The sequence below is a fragment of the Mus caroli genome, unplaced genomic scaffold, assembly GCF_978045245.1.
Source record: "Mus caroli unplaced genomic scaffold, Mus_caroli_1 scaffold_2, whole genome shotgun sequence".
NCBI classification, from domain to species: Eukaryota; Metazoa; Chordata; class Mammalia; order Rodentia; family Muridae; genus Mus; species Mus caroli.
The window spans coordinates 91,501,052-91,518,917 of NW_028227257.1; the positions used below are offsets into that span (position 1 = coordinate 91,501,052).

Here is a 17,866-nt window from a genome sequence, read left to right on the forward strand (position 1 = left end):
AATGTTTTTATTAATTTACCAAAACTACATATAATATTAGAGAATAGTACTTCACAAAAAATATTTTTTCAAGAACCCATGGGGCTCAAATAACTCTTCTTACAGCAGAAAGTACTTTCATCTATTTATCCCTTCAAGAAAGTTTTTTCTAATAAGACCATTCATTGTTCCAGGAGTAGTGAAACTAAACATATTTTCGATTTTCAAATTCATATTAAAATCAACTATTTAAAATCCAGCTCATATATTTTTCTCTCATCTGTCTGATAATACTTTGATTATCTAAATATATACTCATTTATGAATTAGTAATTGACATTATAAAGTTTCATTGAAAGGCAGAATGCTTTGAGATTATATAAATAATGGTAACATAAGAACATGGTAAATGGAAGCAACTCTGTACCTTAAGTAGCTATAGAAATCAATTGTAAAATGTACTAGTTCCACAAATACATATTAGTACGTGTTACATAGAAGTAATAGAGGTTAAGAAAGCTTAACTGATGACATATATCGAAATCTTCTGATTTAATTTTATCTGCTTAGATTCTTAAAATATTCAGTGTTTGAACTTGTAGGTAAACTAAGTGGATGAAGCTCTTTAGTGCTAGGATTCTGGCTTGTTCTCTCCCTTAAAATAAGCAGAATCACTGAGACATCAAAGAGGCTTAAGAAACACAGTAGGAAGGACATGAAAAGAATGAGAACATCTCTTTCCTCTACATTCCAGAAGAATTTGGTCAACTAAAGTTAAGACATTTGGGGAATCAAGAGCAACAGAATGGGCAGAGAAAAAATCAGTTATCAGAAGGAAACATATTTTCCAGAAAGTCAAGTAAATAAGCATTGTTAGCAATAATCAGAAGAAATTATGCTTTTACTGGTAGATTATAAATTTTGCTTAAAAAATAGAACGGGCTCTTATCTCTTACTCTCTTGCTCTTTCTCTTGCTCCCCCTCATTCTGCCTTCCCTTCTGCCCCTCTCTATGTGGCCATGGCTGGCCTCTGCTTCTCTACTCTTCTTGTCTCTGCCTTTCTACAATAAACACCTTAACCCCCCCCTCCCAAAAAAAAAAAAAGAAGAAGAAGTTGAATAGACTCATGAATGTAAACACATGGGATAATTTCATGTAAAATTTTAATAATGCATAAAAATAATAGAGATTTTTATTTCTTCTTCATCTTCATCTTCTTCCTCTTCCTCTTCCTTCTCCTCCTCCTCCTCCTCCTCCTCTTCTAGTTGTGTTTGTCTGTTTGGTTTGGTTCTATTCTGGGTCTTTGGGGCCTCAAGTTGGACCAGTCAATGGTTAAGTCACTTCCAGAAAGCAGGACAGATTTTAGGTTTTGTTTGTTTGTAATTGGGTTGATGTCCCTTTCCTACAGCTGGGATACTAGATAGGAGGGTTTGACACTAGTCTCATTGTAACTTGTTATGCCATATTTGGGTGATATCCCTGGGAAGCCTGCTCTTGTTTTTGAAGGGAAATATAGAAGGAATAAATCTGGGGGAGTGTACTGGCTAGTTTTGTGTCAACTTAACACAGCTGGAGTTATCACAGAGAAAGGAGCTTCAGTTGAGGAAATGCCTCCATGAGATCCAATTGTAAGGCATTTTCTCAATTAGTGATCAAGGGGGAAAGGCCCCTTGAGGGTGGGACCATCTCTGGGCTGGTAGTCTGGGTTCTATAAGAGATAGGCTGTGCAAGCCAGGGGAAGCAAGCCAGCAATGAACATCTCTCCATGGCTTGTGCATCAGCTCCTGCTTTATGACCTGCATGAGTTCCAGTCCTGCATCCTTTGGTGATCAACAGCAGTATGGAAATGTAAGCTGAATAAACCCTTTCTTCCCCAACTTGCTTCTTGTCATGATGTTTGTGCAGGAATAGAAACCCACTAAGACAGGGAGAGAGGAGTTTGGGGACCTGGGAGAAGAGAAGAGAGGGGAAGCTGCAGTCAGGATGTAATTTATAAGGAAAACTAAACAAATAGGCATTTATTTTTAACTATATTTAAAAGCAATTATTCATAATGGGAATCCTATATTCACCTATCTGACCATTTTGAATGTTACATTTACCTCTTAGTTAAGACATCCTGTTGTCTGAGGGTATATTGATACTGCAATGAGTTGAACTGCTTAAATGAATGGGAAGTAAATAGTGGGCAAAGTGGATGGTGGACAAGGGAGGTACACTTCCCTATGTCACTGTTTACATAGTTCAGAAACCTGAGTTTCTGCTTTGTGTCTGCTCAGCAAAGTAATTTATTCCTGTAGAATTTTCAAATGCATGTCTGTTATTGAAAAGCTCATACAATATTTTAGGGTAAAACAGTAAATACTAGCTAAAATATTTACAGATAATAATATAAAGAAACTGAGTTCCTCTATGACACTATGGATTTGAAACCAGAGAAATTGATTGGGATATGTTCAAATCCAATATATGGTCGTTAATGGAATGATTATAATATAATGTAGTAATCCACATAAGATGTCCTGTTAAGTCAAATCGTTACTTCCAATTTTGATAATTAGAAGAATGGTTTTAAAATCTGATATTGTTTTCAGAAATTGAGAGGAAATTACATTTCATATGTGTCATCTTGGCATTTAATTTCTAGTTTTTAAATAATAGCCACTACATATTTCTTAGAGATGGAATTCATCATTCTAAACTACCTTCTACAAAATAGTATATATTTACAATATCTATGTATCATGACTTAAAGTTTTTCTTATTTTCTTAGTTATAAAACTTTTTAAAAAGTATCACTTTTGATATCATATAGAGTGTTATTTATAGAATCATGTGATAGTAACTAATAATGGTTTTATTTAACTACATTAACTATTATGAGTTTTTTACCTTGTTCTCATTTTTCAGTTTTTAGATACCATTCTATAAATGTCATTGAGTTAGTTCTGTTGACCATCTACAATTGGATTTGGGGCCTATAAATGTGGTTTATGTACCCAGTGAGACTTCATCAGAAAAAACTATTTTATTTATTCATTTTAAAATTTTTGTTCTCATATATTACATCCTTACTGCAGTATCTACTTCCTGCTCTCACCTTACCCTCTTACTTCCACCTTCCCTTTCTTCCAGATCCACCCCGCAGGCCTCCCAGTGACTTCAACCAAACAAGTAAAGCAAGCTACACTAACACAAGCACATAAAATTACATCTCCATTGGATGAGCCAACACCCTGGGAGGACTAGAATTCTACAAGCATTCAAAAGAGTAAGAGACAACTCCTGCTCCCATTGTTAGGAATACCACAAGAACAACAAGGTTTTCAACCATAACAAGTATGCAAACATCCTAAGTCAGAAACTTACAGGCTCCCTGATTTGTGCTAGACTTCTTGAGTCCCAGTCAGTTGATTCATTTGTAATAAGAATGGAAAAAGAAGTATCTACAAAAATGGCTCTAGTCTAACTTGCTATCTTCATGTATAAAAAGGCAAATAGATCTATATCTATTACTCTGAACAAAACTCAAGTCCAAGTGGATCAAAGACCTCATTATAGACCTAGATACAGTGTAGTATTCCTGAACACTTTGGTCCCTGCTTTACTCTCTACTCCACAACAGAACTGCTTAGTATTTACCTGTGGAACTCTGCATCTGTTTCCAACATTTTCTGAATGAAGTTTCTCTGATGATGATTGCACTAGGATCCAATCAGGACAAACTATATATTGAAGGCTAATGGCTAGGTTGATATCCCAGTTCCTCCTCCACTTGAGCCATACCCAGTTTCAGAAGATAATGTGTTCAGGTTTCATGTCCCTCATTACTAGAACTTTTTGCTTACTAGGCTCATACAATCCATGGAGTTTTCATTGTATCAGCTTTCTACTTCCCCCTAAAATTTCCCCCAATTTTCCAAGAATTTTCTTCTCTTACTCTTCTGAACACACACACACACACAGGTGTGTGGATTTAAGTCAGGGTCTTCCCTTATATTCCATAATGCCAATACCATGTAGATTTTATTACTATGCTGCTGTCATACAGCTTAAAGCAGGAATGGTGATACTTGTCAAAGTTGTTTTTCGTTTTGTTTTGGTTTTTGTTTGTTTGTTTGTTTGTTTGTATAGGATTGCTTTTAGCTATCCTAAGTTTTTTGTTTTTCCATACGAAGTTGAGTATATTTTTTTCAAGGTCTGTAAAGAATTGTGTTGGAAATTTGGTTAGGTTGCCTGAATCTGTAGATTGCTTTTTGTAAGATGGCCATTTTTACTAAGTTTATCCTATAGATCTGTAAACATGGGAGAACTTTCCATCTTCTGATATCATCTTCAATCTCCTTCAAAGACTTGATGTTTTTACTATACAAGTCTATCATATAATTTGAAAGTAACAATACTTTGTCTTCTTTCATTCCAATGTGTATTCCCTTGTTTTTTTCTTATTGTTTTAGCTATAACTTTAAATATTGTATTGAATAGCTATTGGGGGAGTTGACAGCCTTATTATATTCTTCATTCAAGCAAAATTACTTTGAGTTTCTCTCCATTTGATTTGATGTTGGATATCAGCTTACTATAAATTGCTGAGCTCTTCAACACTTTTATTGTGAAGGGTTTTAGATTTTGTCAAAGACTGTTAACATTTAATGAGGGGATCATGTGGGTCTTTTCTTTCTGTTTGTTTACATAATGGATTACATTGATAGAGATTTAGTATGTTGAACCATCCCTGAATCTCTGAGATAAAACCTACTTGATCATGGTAGATGATCTTTTTGATGTGTTGCTGAGATTTCTTTATTTTCTCTATTCTACTTTCAGGCGCTGTGCTATCTTATTAATTTTCATCACCTCTTTTCTTTTCTGTGTGTGTGTTTCATAAATTTCTTCAAGGTATTTATTTATTCCCTCCCTAGGACTTCTATTTTATTCATCAAGGCCACTGGAAGGTCTTCATCTTGTGATTCAGCTATATTGTGTTTCTTTGGGTCTATTGTCAGAGGTATGCTGGGATCAAGTGGAGACATATACTCTTGGCAATCATTCATTTTGTGTTTACATTTGAGTTTAGGCATCTAAGTTTGGCATAATTGTAATTCTTTGTGGTCACGTCTGTTCTTGTCTTTGTGGGGTGGGTGTTCCTTTCATTGTTATATGTACCCTTCTCTAGTTCTCAGGGGAAAGGCTGTGTGATTCCTGGAAAGAATGCTTCTGAAACCATGCTCACTGTGAGGACAATTGATATTGTGGGTAGAATTTAACTAAGAATTAGGATCTGATGCTTAGGAATTAGAATTGTGTGGAAGGAGGTGGCTGAGGGGGTCCACAGGAGGTAGAAATTCAGGGCATACCACTTAGCTCTGCTGGATCCAGTGGAAATGCTACAGAAAGGAGGAAAAGACTGAAGCTGGTAGTGTGCAACATAGCTCGGGGTGAGCCTGTGGGATTAGATTTGGAGAGGAAGGTATATGTGAAGAATGCTTATGTGTTTCCTTTGGCCAAGGTGGCCAGCAGATCCCAGGGAATGCCTCTGGCAGCTACTGACTGAAACAATGTGATAGGGTGGTGAGGGAGGCTACTGGAGAAGAACTGTGGGATCTGGGGCAGATGGTGGCAGAAAGGATTTGGAGACAGGAACAAGTGGTCTGCTACAGAACTACTGATGGGGCTAAGGGGTTAGAATTAGGAGAAAGAAAATTAAAGATCACCTATCTGCCTTTCTATAAGCAACTTGTTCCTAACATTCCACACATTTCTTCCTACATTCTAAATTCAGTCATTATTTCCATGTGCTTTTCACAAAGGAATGTTGTATACTCCTTCCAAAGAAGTTTATGTGCACAAGTGTAACCCAAGGATTGTAGAATTTTAGTTGTATAAAATATTCTGACCCACTTTCAGAAAACAGGATGAATTTAGGTCTCCTGGAAGCAGGATTCAGGAGTCTAGCATATGTTTTGTTTTTTATCCAAATAACATCATTATAAGGGATATGGATTTTTTATCTGACAAGCATGTATGGCACCATGCTTGTGCTCTTCGTAGTTACATCGGTACATTGTCCATCTTGCTTTATAACCAGATGAGAAACAATAAATTCTATAGTGATTTTCTCAGTCTATCATAAATGAATTTTCTGACTCAATGACCTTATAGGGTTAGTTTACTCATGTTTCCCTTGAAGAAGCCTGTGAATAGATTCAGATTCTAGTGTGTAACTTCTCTGAGAACATTATGAAATGGTTTCTTGGTTTAAATTCAATATTGTAGTAGCACCTGATGGACCATTAGTAAGTAAAATTGTTTCTATTCATCTTTTTTTAATTTATTTTTTATTAGGTATTTTCCTCGTTTACATTTTCAATACTATCCCAAAAGTCCTCCATACCCACCCCCCCAATCCCATACCCACCCACTCCCCCTTTTTGGCCCTGGGGTTCCCCTGTACTGGGGCATATAAAGTTTGCAAGTCCAATGGGCCTCTCTTTGCAGTGATGGCTGACTAGGACATCTTTTGATACATATGCAGCTAGAGACAAGAGCTCCGGGGCACTGGATAGTTCATATTGTTGTTCCATCTATAGGGTTGCAGTTCCCTTTAGCTCCTTGGGTAATTTCTCTAGCTTCTCCATTGGGGGCCTTGTGATCCATCCAATAGCTGACTGTGATCATCCACTTCTGTGTTTGCTAGGCCCCAGCATAGTCTCACAAGAGACAGAAAAATTACAGTCATTACAATTGTCACATTTTTTCTTTTTTTCTTTTTCTTTTTCTTTTTTTTCTTTTTTTTTTTTTTTTTTTGGTATTTTCAAGACAGGTTTCTCTATATAGCCCTGGCTGTCCTGGAACTCACTTTGTAGACCAGGCTGGCCTCGAACTCAGTAATCTGCTTGCCTCTGCCTCCCAAGTATTGAGATCAAAGGCGTGTGCCACCATGCCTTCTTGAGTTTCATGTGTTTAGCAAAATGTATCTTATATCTTGGGTATCCTAAGTTTTGGGCTAATATCCACTTATCAGTGAGTACATATTGTGTGAGTTCCTTTGTGATTGTGTTACCTCACTCAGGATGATGCCCTCCAGGTCCATCCATTTGGCTATGAATTTCATAAATTCATTCTTTTTAATAGCTGAGTAGTACTCCATTGTGTAAGTGCACCACATTTTCTGTATCCATTCCTCTATTGAGGGGCATCTGGGTTCTTTCCAGCTTCTGGCTATTATAAATAAGGCTGCTGTATTAGTCAGGGTTCTCTAGAGTCACAGAACTTATGGATAGTCTCTATACAGTAAAAGAATTTATTGATGACTTACAGTCAGCAGCCCAATTCCCAACAATGGTTCAGTCGCAGCTGTGAATGGAAGTTCAAGGATCTAGCAGTTACTCAGTCTCACACGGCAAGCAGGCGAAGGAGCAAGAGCTAGACTCCCTTCTTCCAATGTCCTTATATTGTCTCCAGCAGAAGGTGTAGCCCAGATTAAAGGTGTGTTCCACCACACCTTTAATCCCAGATGAAAGGTGTAGCCCAGATTAAATCTCCTTAAACTCGGAGATTTAATCTTCTGGAATCCATAGCCACTATGTCTCAAGATCTCCATACCAAGATCCAGATAAGGATCTCCAAGCCTCCAGATAAGGGTCACTGTTGAGCCTTCCAATTCTGGATTGTAGTTCATTCCAAATATAGTCAAGTTGACAACCAAGAATAGCCACTACAATCCACCCCTTGTCAACTTGACACAAATAATATCCCATGTTTACATGAAACAATAACAAGGTTGTGAATACGCCTAACATGATATAACTATCCCTCGTACAATCGCAAACGCATTTGTAAATTTACAATGGGGCATTCATATTACTTTATAATCCTCGTTTCTGCAACTGGTTATGTGGCCTTAATTGGTATTTATAACTACCTTCCTCTACTACCCATTCTGTATTTCCTTCACCTTCGGCCAGCACCTCAGCAGGTCTTGGCTCTTGTTACTTCAGAATCCAACTAAACCCAGTGAATTTAATTCATCTAATTGAGCAGAAGCATCTCCAATGCTAAGATCTGGCACAACGAAAAGGGAAAGAACAAAACCCTTCAAATGTGCTGGTGCCCCTCTCACCAATTTGCGTCTTATAGAGCTGGTGAAGGGCATATCTTCTGGACCTTCCCATTGTGGACAATTAGGCTTTACACAATATATCCACTCTAGCATTGCAATTTCCCTAAGTCTTAAAATCCCTTCATCAACACTAAGCCATGGAATATCAGGCATCTCCAAGTCATTTCCAGTAGGCCATCTTTTGATAAACACCTCAGCCAACCATTCAAACAAACTTTTGACACCTTTTTTAACCATGCGAGCTTCCATATTAAACCTAGAATCTCTACTCAGAGGGCCCATGTCAATAAACTCAGCCTGCTCTAGTTTTATGTTCCTTCCACCCTTATCCCACACCCTTAAAATCCATTCCCACACGTATTCACCAGGTTGCTGTTTGAATGAATTAGCAAACTCATTAAGCTCCTTAGTAGTGTAGCGAATTTCCTCATGGACTACACTTTCTACCTCCCCTCTAGGAGCCTGTTTTGCTTTGAGTCTGGTTACAGGTCTAGAAGAAACTATTGGTGGGCCTTGAGAAACATCAGTAGTGAAAGTCATTGCTGGTTTATCAGACTCTGCAAAATTAATTTCCTCATGTGGGGAAGGCATTATTTCAAGGGGTGGGGCTGAGGGTACTACTTCCTCAGGTGGGGCAAACCCTTGAGAATCTGAAGATTCAAAATTCTCAGCTTCAACATGGTCTTCCCACACATCCCCGTCCCAAGTTATAGGATCCCATTCTTTGCCAATTAGTGCCCTTACTTTAACTGTCGACACATTCTGAGGCTGAGACTTAAATTTTCGCTGTAGTTCAGCCAACCTTACAATGAGGGTTTCAGTTTGATTTTCTGCAACTTGAGCTCTATTGCTGCAAGAGAGAAGATTCTCTTCAAGGACACACTTAGCAACTTTTAGATCGTTTACTTGTGTCTGGAGCCTTTCGATTTTATCACACAACTCCTTCCTTTCATTCATCATTTTTTCCCCAGATACTAAGAGCAGCCAGCCAGTAAAATCATTTTCTGATTTTTTCCCCATCTTGTAGAAAGCTTTGTGCACTGAATCACCTAATTCATTAAGAAAATCAAGGGCATTAGCTTCTTTAAGTTTGAAATATAGTTTCAACCATGGGTCTTCAAAATTCTCTGAGCTCCCAGGAGGGAGAGAATCTGGAGAGGTTTCAGTAGTTGAAAGTGCTGGTGGCTCAACAAGCCAATTCCAATATTTTAAAAGATTCATCCTTGTACTTCTGTTACTCTAGAACCACTCCTGGTACCAAATTCTGTATTAGTCAGGGTTCTCTAGAGTCACAGAACTTATGGATAGTCTCTATACAGTAAAAGAATTTATTGATGACTTACAGTCAGCAGCCCAATTCCCAACAATGGTTCAGTCGCAGCTGTGAATGGAAGTTCAAAGATCTAGCAGTTACTCAGTCTCACACGGCAAGCAGGCGAAGGAGCAAGAGCTAGACTCCCTTCTTCCAATGTCCTTATATTGTCTCCAGCAGAAGGTGTAGCCCAGATTAAAGGTGTGTTCCACCACACCTTTAATCCCAGATGAAAGGTGTAGCCCAGATTAAATCTCCTTAAACTCGGAGATTTAATCTTCTGGAATCCATAGCCACTATGTCTCAAGATCTCCATACCAAGATCCAGATAAGGATCTCCAAGCCTCCAGATAAGGGTCACTGGTGAGCCTTCCAATTCTGGATTGTAGTTCATTCCAAATATAGTCAGGTTGACAACCAAGAATAGCCACTACAGCTGCTATGAACATAGTGGAGCATGTGCCCTTCTTACCGGTTGGGACATCTTCTGAATATATGCCCATGAGAGGTATTGCTGGATCCTCCAGTATTACTATGTCCAATTTTCTAAGGAACCGCCAGATGGATTTCCAGACTGGCTGTACCAGCTTGCAATCCCACCAACAATGTAGGAGTGTTCCTCTTTCTCCACATCCTCAGCAGCATCTGCTGTCACCTGAAATTTTGATCTTAGCCATTCTGACTGGTGTGAGGTGGAATCTCAGGGTTGTTTTGATTTGCATTTCCCTGATGATTAAGGATGTTGAACATTTTTTCAGGTGCTTCCCTGCCATTCAGTATTCCCCAGGTGAGAATTCTTTGTTTAGTTCTGAGCCCCATTTTTTAATGGGGTTATTTGACTTTCTGGAGTCCACCTTCTTGAGTTCTTTATATATATTGGATATTAGTCCCCTATCTGATTTAGGATAGATAAAGATCCTTTCCCAATCTGTTGTTGGTCTTTTTGTCTTATTGACTGTGTCTTTTGCCTTGCAGAAACTTTGCAGTTTCATGAGGTCCTATTTGTCAATTCTCGATCTTACAGCACAAGCCATTGCTGTTCTATTCAGGAATTTTTCCCCTGTGCCCATATCTTCAAGGCTTTTCCCCACTTTCTCCTTTATAAATTTCAGAGTCTCTGGTTTTGTGTGAAGTTCCTTAATCCACTTAGATTTGACCTTAGTACAAGGAGATAGGAATGGATCAATTCGCATTCTTCTACATGATAAATGCCTGTTGTGCCAGCACCATTTGTTGAAAATGCTGTCTTTTTTCCACTGGATGGTTTTAGCTCCCTTGTCAAAGATCAAGTGACCATAGGTGTGTGGGTTCATCTCTGGGTCTTCAATTCTGTTCCATTGGTCTACTTGTCTGTCTCTATACCAGTACCATGCATTTTTTATCACAATTGCTCTGTAGTAAAGCTTTAGGCTAGGCATGGTGATACCACCAGAGGTTCTTTTATTATTGAAAAGAATTTTTGCTATAGTACGTTTTTTGTTATTCGAAATGCATCTGTCGATTGCCCTTTCTAATTTGTTGAAGAATTCAGTTGGAATTTTGATGGGGATTGCATTGAATCTGTAGATTGCTTTTTGCAAGATAGCCATTTTTTACTATATTGATCCTGCCAATCCATGAGCATGGGGGATCTTTCCATCTTTTGAGATCTTCTTTAATTTCTTTCTTCAGCGACATGAAGTTCTTATCATACAGATCTTTCACTTCCTTAGAGTCATGCTAAGGTATTTTATTTTATTTGTGACTATTGAGAAAGATGTTGTTTCCCTGATTTCATTCTCAGCCTGTTCATCCTTTGTGTACAGAAAGGCCATTGACTTGTTTGAGATAATTTTATATTCAGCTACTTAATTGAAGCTGTTTATCAGGTTTAGGAGTTCTCTGGTGGAATTTTTAGGGTCACTTATATATACTATCATATCATCTGCAAAAAGTGATATTTTGACTTCATCTTTTCCAATTTGTATCCCCTTGATCTCCTTTTGTTGTCGAATTGCTCTGGCTAGGACTTCAAGTACCATGTTGAATAGGTATGGAGAGAGTGGACAACCTTGTCTAGTCCCTGATTTTAGTGGGATTGCTTCCAGCTTCTCACCATTTACTTTGATGTTGGCTACTTGTTTGCTGTAGATTGCTTTTATCATGGTTAAGTATGGGCTTTGCATTCCTGATCATTCCAAGACTTTTATCATGAATGGGTGTTGGATCTTGTCAAATGATTTTTCCACATCTAACGAGATGACCATGTGGTTTTTGTCTTTGAGTTTGTTTATATACTGGATTACGTTGACGGATTTCCATATATTGAACCATCCCTGCATCCCTGGGATGCAACCTACTTGGTTAGGATGGATGACTGCTTTAATGTTTTCTTGGATTCGGTAAGCAAGAAATTTATTGAGGATTTTGCATATATATTCATAAGGGAAATTGGTCTGAAGTTCTCTATCTTTGTTGTATCTTTCTGTGGTTTAGGTTCCAGTGTAATTGTGGCTTCATAGAATGAGTTGGGTAGAGTTCCCTCTACTTCTATTTTGCGGAATAGTTTGTGCAGAACTGGAATTAGATCTTCTTTGAAGGTCTGGTAGAACTCTGCACTAAACCCATCTGTTCCTGGGATTATTTTGGCTGGGAGACTATTAATGACTGCTTCTATTTCTTTAGGGGATATGGGAATGTTTAGATCATTAACTTGATCCTGATTTAACTTTGGTACCTGGTATCTGTCTAGAAATTTGTCCATTTCGTCCAGGTTTTCCAGTTTTGTTGAGTATAGCCTTTTGTAGAAGGATCTGATGGTGTTTTGGATTACTTCAGGATCTGTTGTTATGTCTCCCTTTTCATTCTGATTTTGTTAATTAGGATGTTGTCCCTGTGCCCTCTGGTGAGTCTAGCTAAGTGTTTATCTATCTTGTTGATTTTCTCAAAGAACCAACTCCTCGTTTGGTTAATTCTTTGAATAGTTCTTCTTGTTTCCACTTGGTTGATTTCATCCCTGAGTTTGATTATATCCTGCCTCCTCTTGGGTGAATTTTCTTCCTTTTTTTCTAGAGCTTTTAGATATGTTTTCAAGCTGCTAGTGTGTGCTCTCTCCAGTTTCTCCTTGGAGGCACTCAGAGCTATGAGTTTCCCTCTTAGAAATGCTTTCATTTTATCCCATAGCTTTGGGTATGTTGTGGCTTCATTTTCATTAAACTCTAAAAAGGCTTTAATTTCTTTCTTTATTCCTTCCTTGACCAAGGTATCATTGAGAAGAGTGTTGTTCAGTTTCCATGTGAATGTTGGCTTTCAATTATTTATGTTGTTATTGAACATCAGACTTAGTGCATGGTGGTCTGATAGGATGAATAGGACAATTTCAATATTTTTGTATCTTTTGAGGCCTGTTTTGTGACCAAGTATATGGTCAATTTTGGAGAAGGTCCCATGAGGTGCTGAGAAGAAGGTATATCCTTTTGTTTTAGGATAAAATGTTCTGTAGATATCTGTTAAGTCCAATTGCTTCATAACTTTGTTAGTTTCACTGTGTCCCTGTTTAGTTTCTGTTTCCAGTATTTGTCCATTGATGAAAGTGGTGTGTTGAAGTCTCCCACTATTATTGTGTGAGGTCCAATGTGTGCTTTGAGCTTTACTAAAGTGTCTTTAATGAATGTGGCTGCCCTTGCATTTGGAGCATAGATATTTAGAATTGAGAGTTCCTCTTGGAGGATTTTAACTTTGATGAGTATGAAGTGTTCCTCCTTGTCTTTTTTGATAACTTTGGGTTGGAAGTTGATTTTATTCGATATTAGAATGGCTACTCCAGCTTGTTTCTTCAGACCATTTGCTTGGAAAATTTTTTATCAGCCTTTCACTCTGAGGTAGTATCTGTCTTTTTCCCTGAGATGATGGGTTTCCTGTAAGCAGCAGAATGTTGGGTCCTGTTTGTGTAGCCAGTCTGTTAGTCTATGTCTTTTTATTGGGGAATTGAGTCCATTGATATTAAGAGATATTAAGGAAAAGTAATTTTTGCTTCCTTTTATTTTTGTTGTTAGAGTTGGCATTCTGTTCTTGTGGCTGTCTTAGTTTTGGTTTTTTGAGGGATTACTTTCTCGCTTTATCTAGGGTGTGATTTCTGTCCTTGTATTGTTTTTTTTTTTTTTTTTTTTCTGTTATTATCCTTTGAAGGGCTGGATTTGTGGAAAGATAATGTGTGAATTTGGTTTTGTTGTGGTATACTTTGGCTTCTACATCTATGGTAATTGAGAGTTTGTCCGGGTATAGTAGCCTGTGCTGGCATTTGTGTTCTCTTAATGTCTGTATAACATCTGTCCAGGCTCTTCTGGCTTTCATAGTCTCTGGTGAAAAGTCTGGTGTAATTCTGATAGGCCTGCCTTTATATGTTACTTGACCTTTCTTCCTTACTGCTTTTAATATTCTCTCTTTATTTAGTGCATTTGTTGTTCTGATTATTATGTGTGTCGGGAGGAATTTCTTTTCTGGTCCAGTCTATTTGGAGTTCTGTAGGCTTCTTGTATGTTCATGGGCATCTCTTTCTTTAGATTTGGGAAGTTTTCTTCTATAATTTTGTTGAAGATATTTGCTGGCCCTTTAAGTTGAAAATCTTCATTCTCATCAACTCCTATTATCCATAGGTTTGGTCTTCTCATTGTGTCCTGTATTTCCTGGATGTTTTGAGTTAGGATCCTTTTGTGTTTTGTATTTTCTTTGATTGTTGTGCTGATGTTCTCTATGGAATCTTCTGCACCTGAGATTCTCTCTTCCATCTCTTGTATTCTGTTGTTGATGCTTGCATCTATGTTTCCAGATTTCTTGCCTAGGGTTTCTATCTCCAGCGTTGCCTCACTTTGGGTTTTCTTTATTGTGTCTACTTCCCCTTTTAGGTCTAGTATGGTTTTGTTCATTTCCATCACCTGTGTGGATGTGTTTTCCTGTTTTTCTTTAAGGACCTCTACCTGTTTGGTTGTGTTTTCCTGCTTTTCTTTAAGGACTTGTAACTCTTTAGCAGTGTTCTCCTGTATTTCTTTAAGTGAGTTATTAAAGTCCTTTTTGATGTCCTCTACCATAATCATGAGATATGCTTTTAAATCTGGGTCTAGCTTTTCGGTTGTGTTTGGGTGCCCAGGACTAGGTGAGGTGGGAGTACTGCGTTCTGATGATGGTGCATGGTCTTGATTTCTGTTAGTAGGATTTTTACATTTGCCTTTTGTCATCTGGTAATCTCTGGAGCTAGTTGTTATAGTTGTCTCTGGTTAGAGCTTGTTCCTCAGGTGATTATGTTAGCCTCTATCAGCAGACATGGGAGACTAGCTCTCTCCTTAGTTTCAGTGGTCAGAGTACTCTGCAGGCAAGCTCTCCTCTAGCAGGGAAGGTGCCCAGATATTTGGTGTTCGAACCTGCCTCCTGGCAGAAGTTGTGTTCCACTCATCAGAGGTCTTAGGATCCCATGGGGGATCCTGTGTGGGTCCTTGCAGGTGTCCAGAGACTCCCCGGGCCAGGAACTCTGGTGCTGCAGCAGACCGGAAGGGATTTGTGTCCCGATCAGGCCAGGTTATCTGCTTCCCTGGTTAATGCAGTCTCCTTTTTTATATTCTTAAAGATAAGTGTATAAATTGTTCATGAGCATGTTTTATATAATATCATATAAATCCTCAAGATTATTTTTCTTGTTATTAAATAATATTTGTTTAACAAGTAAATAATACATAATTATGTAGCCAATAATTAAGTGTCAAGACTAATTCAAGTTCAATGAATGATTTCTCTTCTGCAGATATGCTTTGCACCAATGTGAGTTCTTGGTCCATCACTTGAACATCCATCATTTACTCTTGCCTTATTCAAGATGCCTCATTGACACAGAAAGATCATAAGAAGATGGTTTCATGTTAATAGAAGGAGAATAGAAATAATATCCATAAATGCAGCAATAAATAAAAAAAATCATTGTTCAAAAATTTTTTCCTTCGAGACATCAAGGATCTTGAAACATGTATTTTTTAGAGTCACTGGTTAATAATTTCTTTTTCATTTGATCTTATAACTTAGATTAAAACGTTTTAAAAATAAAATAGTATCAATATCCTTGGTCATGTAGTATTTACCAAGAGCTTGAGACCTGAGCTCTTTTCTTTGTTTATTTCCTTATAGCATGTTTTACAGGGGCTTTTTTGGTGGAGTTTTATTTTCCTTTTTGTGTGTGTCTGTTTGATGGCAATAGAGTATTTTTCATATTGTTCTAGTCACAAGTGGAATTGAAGTAGAAGTGCAGAATAACTATTTGAGGTTATAATTTGCTTCCTACTATAAAATAAAATTTAAGACTAGCCAAGATTTTGGTGGGAACCAAAAGTACATTTTGTATCTCTTCTGTTATTGGTATATAAGAAATGCTCTGGCAATTAATTGCAGGCTTCTCATCCATAGCTCACCCATGAATAGATAGCCATGATTTATAATTCTGGTTTTTCATTCCTATCCAGACTATAATTTCAAACTTTTTCTAATATTTCTCTTGAAGAAAATACAACAGATTTTAAAAATAACCTGATAATTAAAACATGGAATATTGATTTTCAGTCACATAACTAAATATTTTTATATATACTATTTGAATTCTGATTACTTTTAAGTATTTAATAATCCATCTTTTCTTCAATTCCTTATGTTATACAACTATAGACTTCAAAACCTTTTCACATTTTATTTTCAATTGCAATAAAATAATTTAATCAGTCAAAATAATTTTCTTAGGTATGTACAATCTTGTTGATGGTGATATATTGAATTTATAAGAAGCATTTTTTCTCATAATTGAAAATTTTATGTTAAGAAAGTCTATTTTTACTGTCTTATGAATCATGCAAAACCAGAGCTTTGTCACTGAGTTCATACTCCTGGGACTTTCACAAAACCTGAATGTGGAGAAAATGCTATTTGTTTTATTTTTGTTTATCTACATTGCAACTATTGGGGGCAACATGATAATTGTGGTGACCATCATCTACAGCCCTGCACTGCTGGGCTCCCCCATGTACTTCTTCTTGGCATTTCTGTCCTTCCTGGATGCATGCACTTCTTCTACTGTTACACCCAAGATAATTGTAGACTGCTTCTATGAAAGGAAGACCATCTCCTTTGAATGTTGCATGACACAACTGTTTACAGTCCACTTCTTCACTGGGGCAGAAGTGATTGTCTTGGCATCCATGGCCTATGACCGCTATGTGGCCATTTGCAAGCCTCTTCACTACTCTTCCATCATGACCCAGAGGCTCTGTGGAATTTTAGTTGTGGTATCTTGGGCAGGAGGTTTCTTGCATTCTATCATACAAATCATCTTCACTTTGCAGCTGCCTTTATGTGGACCCAATGTCATTGATCATTACATGTGTGACTTGTTCCCATTACTGAAGCTTGCCTGCACAGACACACACATTTATGTCCTTTTGATATTTGCCAACAGTGGTGCTATATGCATTATAATCTTCTCCTTATTGATTGTCTCCTATGGTGTCATCTTGTTTTCTCTGAGAGCCCAGAGTTCTGAAGGGCAACGTAAAGCTCTCTCCACCTGTGCGTCCCATATAACTGTTGTACTTTTGTTTTTTGTCCCATGCATATTAATATATGCAAGACCTACTTCTGGATTCTCCTTTGAGAAAAACATGCTTATATTTGTCAATGTCCTTACACCATTGCTAAATCCTATGGTTTACACTTTCAGGAATAAGGAAATGATAAATGCAATCAGGAAAATATGGAAAAGATTTTAGACAAGATCCCTTATACACATCACCTGCAAATCAAAAAGTATATGGCCAATGAACTGAGGCAGGAAATAGGAACTGGGACACTGGCAGGAAGAGAGATGATTCTGGGAAATAGTAAGAGATAAAAGACAGCCCAGGGGAGAGCTGAGAAAGAAGAGTTGAGAGACAGATGGAGAAGAGGACTTAAGGAAGCAGGGACCTAGAAGAAGGGGGCAGGACTGATGGAAAGGTAACTCAGCACCTGGTAGATATAGAATAGTTAAATGGGTTAAATAATTTTGAAATAGTCAGGGAATGAGCCTCAACTTATGACCTAAGCATTTAATAATAATGAACTAGTTCCAGAGTTGTTTTTGATGGGAACTAAGGGACCAGAAGGAAATAATTCAAAGAAGATTCAAAATTTAGTTTTACAATAGATTGATAGTAGTTTCTGATAAATTTTACAGTATCCAGTTCAGTGGAAAAGAGCACTTGCTATGCCAACATCACAATTTGAGATTTACTTTTAAGAAACTTTCAACGTCATAACTAAACAAAGAAGTACATTTTAAATCCAGTGCTGATGCATATGGGATTTTTGGATGTGAGCATTTTACTTCATTGTGGAGTTAGCTGATGAACAGAGTGGTTAAGGTTCAGTGGAGACCTTTTCTAAGAAAATAAGGTAGAACACAATAG

General features: G+C 37.5%; 1 protein-coding gene across 1 annotated transcript; it reads left to right on the plus strand.

Moving 5' to 3' along the window:
* The first annotated feature begins 16,273 nt into the window (after window positions 1-16,273).
* LOC110289661 (olfactory receptor 4C15-like) lies at window positions 16,274-17,188 on the plus strand. Its single transcript, XM_021155959.2, has one exon. It carries the CDS (start codon window positions 16,274-16,276, stop codon window positions 17,186-17,188), a length of 915 nt encoding a protein of 304 aa, XP_021011618.1.
* Window positions 17,189-17,866: the final 678 nt, after the last annotated feature.